Raw genomic sequence first — 5,259 nt, forward strand, 5'->3', positions numbered from 1 at the left:
ACCAGCATGGTCCTTAGATTTAGAATTCCCACCTTTACCTATCTTCCAACCCCTACTTTTTGCTCGACCTTTCTCACTTGAACTCTTGCCATACAGTCCTTCCTCATGAGAATCATCATCTCCTTAAGAAATCCTTGCATGACAGAGAATATCATGCACAAGCTCTTCAAATTTCAGTGTGCTCTTAATTATAGTTTTGGGACCTTTACATATAAATAACACAAATCACGCCAATTTCAAGTACAGAAACGTTAACCAAAACTGTATCAAGTCTCAAACCTTTGCATTCTCATTCCAGAGAGTATATATGATAACTTTGCTCTTTCCTCTAATTAAAGAGTTTCTGAGTTCCCTTTCGCCAGACACCTTGGACGGGCAATCCTCCAGCTGAGTTACTGCTCCCATCTAATCGCTCATTACCAGCATCTGGCTGCGGATCAGAATTTCTGAGATCTAAACGCGCCGCAGCAGAGCCATCACCCAGTCGGACCCTATGAAACTTTGAGGATTTCTTACGCTTCTTACTCCCTCCACCACCATCCCCTAAAGTTGGATTAGATCCACTACCATTTGTCTGGGAATCCTTTTCACCCCTTAGTTGCACTAGAGGTTGACTGCGGGAGTTTAATTCCTCTTTGTGCTCATTAACTAACAGCTCTGATTTTTCTTTGGCAGCATGGTACCCATCCTTTGGTAACACCTCCACCGCTTCTTCAGAAGGCCTGTAGTTTGATTGAAGTTCCCGTACAGAGCTAAGAAAGCTATCTGCTAGTGTGTTCTTAGAATTGCTGTTTTCAGCCTCTGAAATCTTCCCTTTACCTTTCTTAGAACTATTACCCTCTTTCAAACGGACACTGCCCTGAGACCATCCATCACCTTGTGCAATATTGTTTCGAATACTAGCATTGTAGGCATCGATCAGCTCTTTCTGCTTCTGACCATCAGGGCAAAGTCTAGCCAAGTCAAGGACAAGATGCAACAAGCCAAACTGCCTCACAAAATCTAAATATATTTCTGTGGCGACTAAACCTTGACGATACTGTCCAGATATGTCTTTAAAGGTAGTGTATTTTTCTTCGTCAAATTCAAGAGTGGCACGAATCTTTTCCACCAAAGACTTATTAGCAGTTTGAACATCCCCCACTTTCAATACAGCCTGGCTAGTTGTGGGCAACTTACGCACTGGTGCTGCAGAAACTGGAGGAAAATCTGAAACCGAAGGTTGAACAGATCCATTTTCAACCAAATTCGGAGCTGATGTAGAGTGGCTGATCCTACCAGACTTGGTTTTGCTTGAATCCCACAAAGAACCAGATGATGATAACCCATGTACTTTTGTCTGTCTCGTCTCAAGAACTTGAGCCTGAGCGGAACTTGCATAACTAGATGGTCTGGATCCATTGTTCTGACCAGAACCGCGCAAAACTGTTGTTTGTCTAGTCTCAACTTGACCCTGAGCAGAACTTGCATAACTAGATGGTTTGGGCCCATTGTTCTGACCAGAACCACCAGATATTATAGGTGAAACATTTGTTGTAGGCCAAGCCTGAGCTGAACTAGTAGGTTGTACAACAGGCCCACGCCTTGCTGCTGGCCAAGCCTGACCAGAACTATTAACAGCCACCTTGCGGTTGCTCTTGCGCCGAAGATGTGCTGCCATGGTGTTATTAGGCAAACCATCTGAGTCAGATCTGGGGTTTGATTGACTGCTGCTAGGTGCCACTGAGAGGGGAGGAAAGGAAGATTCCTCCAAAGGTGCATTACTAGAACTATGCCCCAAGGCTTGACGATACCTTGAAGATGTTTCGATATCCGTTGTACTTAATGATTCAAATGGGTCAATGATTGGATCAATATCGCTTATATCTCCAAGATGTGGAGCAACTTGCCCACTGAAGGATGAAGGATCATGGAATGTATTTTCAGCATGAGCTGTCTCCAAACTTGCTTGAATAGCCATAGAAAGTTGGTTTTCAGAAGAATCACGACGAAAAGTCCGACCTCTTCCACCTCTTCCACGTCGATGATCTTGCTCACTTGTTCGTTGATACCGGCAGCTGGTTGGTATCTGTTACAAAATAAAAATAATAATTATATGAGATAAAAGAAAATTCACAAAACAAAACAAATATATAAATAAAAAAGATGCGAGAAGTACTCAGCCTAGCTGTAAAATGGAAAATGCAAGACAAGAAGAAAAAAAATAGAATATTTACCTGCAAAGCAGCATTACGCTTAGAACGAGACAAACGCCCTCCATGTTCAATCGTATTATGCCTCTGAAAAATAAAAAATAAAGCAAAGTCAAAATACTTAAATGCTACAAGATGCAGGAACACAGAAAATATCTCACGTTCTAAAAATTCACCTTCATTTCTGCCTCAGATTGAAAGACAACAAACTTTTTGGCGAGGCAGGACTCATCTTCACATAGGAAATGACCATGGCGGAAGTGCATCTATGACATGAAAAAAAAAAAAAAAATATTTCAAAACTCATACAGGGCACCACAAACAAAATAAATAACAAAATCACCAATAACTTGCCTCCAGGTCATCGTAATTCTTATAATATTCATACTGTCCAGGATGCTGCCTGCATTGATCAGCACAGGATCTCATATGAGCTTAAACTTATTCTACATTACAATGAAAACACAGCATTTATTTCAGTAAAAGACAGCTTACTTACCTTTGGCATATATGACAAGTATAGTGTTCAGTAGACATGTGGGAGTACAGTTCATTATCTCCGTAGAATGGGGTTCGGCAAAACTCACACATAGGATGTCCCATGAAGCCACCTCTTTCACTCTCAGTTCCATCCACTTCAGAGTCACCCGAGTTTATATGCTGATTCAATTGTGCTCTAGTATACAATTTTTGTTCACAAATAAACACCTGTGTAGTGCATAAGAAGCCAATGGATTACAATAGAACAAAAGCTCTGCTTAAAGTGTAAATATACGATAAATCTCAAGTCTCATAGCAGTCATGTATATGGATTCTACCTTCCTCCCTTCCAAACATAAAGAGCACATGAACAACCTATGTTTGTGAAATAAATGGCCCTTCAGCTGTTCAACGTTCCGAATCTTCCCCCGACGCTTCGGGCCGTCATTTGATTGCTCCTCCGTCTTGTCACATTCGCTGCATGAAAGCTTGCACATTGCCTTGATCATCTTGTAGTGGTCCACGTCATCAAAAAACGCTTGTGTGTCCTCATGGTACCAATATGATCCCACACGACCCTCCCTTACTTCAGATGGCAAGACTGAGAAGTCACTAATCATCCTTGTATAATCTCCTAGAGCCTGCAAAGATAGAAAAAGCACACCATATCACCAATCTATCATAAAGAAACCAGAAGCAGAGAAGAAGACAGTGTAAAACATCAATGGAACGGCGGAAAGGGGTAACATTTAAAAGAACATCCTCAAAGCCAGAAGAAAGAACATTCAGATTCTCCAAAACACAAAAAATAAATTACTTTCGAGCTGCTACGTGTGCTAAAATCGCAAATTTCAATTATTATTTGAAATTTCAACACAGACTCGTAAATTGCAAACATGGCAGTTCCCTTTTGTCCTAAAAGTTATGTAACAGGCAGTTTTTCTTGAAAAAACAGTTTTGATTTATTTTCAATATTCATTTTGTCCAGAACTACCAGTTTACTGTGATAAATTATGAAGTTTTCACCAGTCTGATGCAAGAAGAAAACTTACTTGAGAGATATTCATCACCCAAATTCACAATCACTTGTTAAAGTCAGTAACTTAGAGCGCAAGTTATCTTTGTTTCATAAATCTGTTAGGATTTTTTAACCGCTAACAGTGGCACACTCGCACACCAAAGAAAGTTGGGTTTCTGACCATTAATGGTTTTCAAATCAATGGGAAACTTTACCATATCCTCACATGATTAGATCAAAAGGGGTGAACATAAACTTATTCTACATTACAATCAAAACATAGCATTCCTTCCAGTAAAAGACGGCTTACTTACCTTTGGCATATATGACAAGTATAGTGTTCAATAGACATGTGGGAGTACAGTTCATTATCCCCATAGAATGGGATGGAAAAGTAACTTTATAGTCCCGAATTTACACCTTCCCACTGTGGAACCTCTTAGTGGAAAGTATCGTAGTGTTCGAACCATATTCCTTCTTCTTTTTTTCGGCTACAGAGCCATATTCTTCTTCTTATTTTTTCTCCTTTTTTTCGGCTACAGAGCCATATCGTAGTGTCTCTCTGTCACCATTTTCAACCATATGCAGCACTTCGTCTCCGGTTAATGGCTCGGGAGGTATGCCATATTCAGGTTTCCCATTAAAAGCTGCACGTTGCCTCCTATATGGATGATTGATTGGTAACCATTTTCTATGCCCAATGTAACAAATTTTGTGGCCATTTTCAACCTGTGACTAGGTGTATCATCGCCGCATATTGGACAAGCTTTATATCCTTTAACAACACAACCGGATAAGTTTCCATAGGCGGGGAAATCATTAATTGTCCACATTAATGCAGCTCTGAGTGTAAAGTATTCTCCATTATGTGCATCATACACTCCTCTAATCCCAACCCAAAAAGATTTTAAATCATCAATCAAAGGCTCCAAGTAGACGTCTATATCATTTCCGGGTTGTTTAGGACCGGAAATCAATAAAGTTAACATCATGAACTTTTGTTTCATGCACAACCATGGAGGGAGATTATATGTAACTAAGATAACCGGCCAACAACTATATCTGCTACTTAGAGAACCGTGGGGATTGAATCCATCAGATGAAAGAGCCAATCTCAAGTTTCTCGGCTCATTACCAAACTCAGGCCATTTATCATCAAGAAGTTTCCAAGACGGGGAATCCCCCGGATGAGACATCTGACCGTCAATTGATTTTCTAGCAGCATGCCAAGTCAAACTCTTAGCTGTCTCATGTGATTGAAACATCCTTTTAAACCTTGGAATTGGAGGAAAATACCACACCACCTTTGTTGGCACACCCTCTTTCAAGATTGAATCTTTGCCTTCCTTCCACCTTGAGATACCACAAGTAGGACAATTAGTTGAATCCTCATACTCCTTCCTATACAAGATGCAATCATTGGGGCATGCGTGCATTTTCTCATAACTCAGCCCCAATGCACACAAAGTCTTTTTAGCCTCATACATAGGGGTTGGTATTGTATTTCCTTCTGGAAGCAAATCGCCTTGAAGTATCAATAATTCTGTAAAACAGACATCACTCATCCCA

The 5,259-nt window shown here is 40.4% G+C and overlaps 1 protein-coding gene across 1 annotated transcript; it reads right to left on the reverse strand.

Moving 5' to 3' along the window:
- Positions 1-328: 328 nt before the first annotated feature.
- Positions 329-3,309, reverse strand: LOC117613021 (E3 ubiquitin-protein ligase ZNF598-like). Its single transcript, XM_034341665.1, has 6 exons — positions 3,011-3,309; positions 2,692-2,900; positions 2,547-2,595; positions 2,369-2,458; positions 2,217-2,279; positions 329-2,068 (listed from the first exon to the last, which is right to left on the reverse strand). Exons 1-6 carry the CDS (start codon positions 3,290-3,292, stop codon positions 329-331), a joined length of 2,433 nt encoding a protein of 810 aa, XP_034197556.1. The 5' UTR covers positions 3,293-3,309.
- Positions 3,310-5,259: the final 1,950 nt, after the last annotated feature.

Source organism: Prunus dulcis, unplaced genomic scaffold (genome assembly GCF_902201215.1).
Source record: "Prunus dulcis unplaced genomic scaffold, ALMONDv2, whole genome shotgun sequence".
Taxonomy (NCBI): Eukaryota; Viridiplantae; Streptophyta; class Magnoliopsida; order Rosales; family Rosaceae; genus Prunus; species Prunus dulcis.

What these genes read in the sequence shown, in the direction of transcription:
- LOC117613021 (XM_034341665.1), bottom strand. Translation starts at nt 3,292, where the DNA reads ATGATTAGTGACTTCTCAGTCTTGCCATCTGAAGTAAGGGAGGGTCGT. An exon ending in ACTTGTCATATATGCCAAAG is followed by an intron (nt 2,596 to 2,691) that starts GTAAGTAAGCTG and finishes TGATCAATGCAG; the next exon opens with GCAGCATCCTGGACAGTATG. An exon ending in AGAATTACGATGACCTGGAG is followed by an intron (nt 2,459 to 2,546) that starts GCAAGTTATTGG and finishes TTCATGTCATAG; the next exon opens with ATGCACTTCCGCCATGGTCA.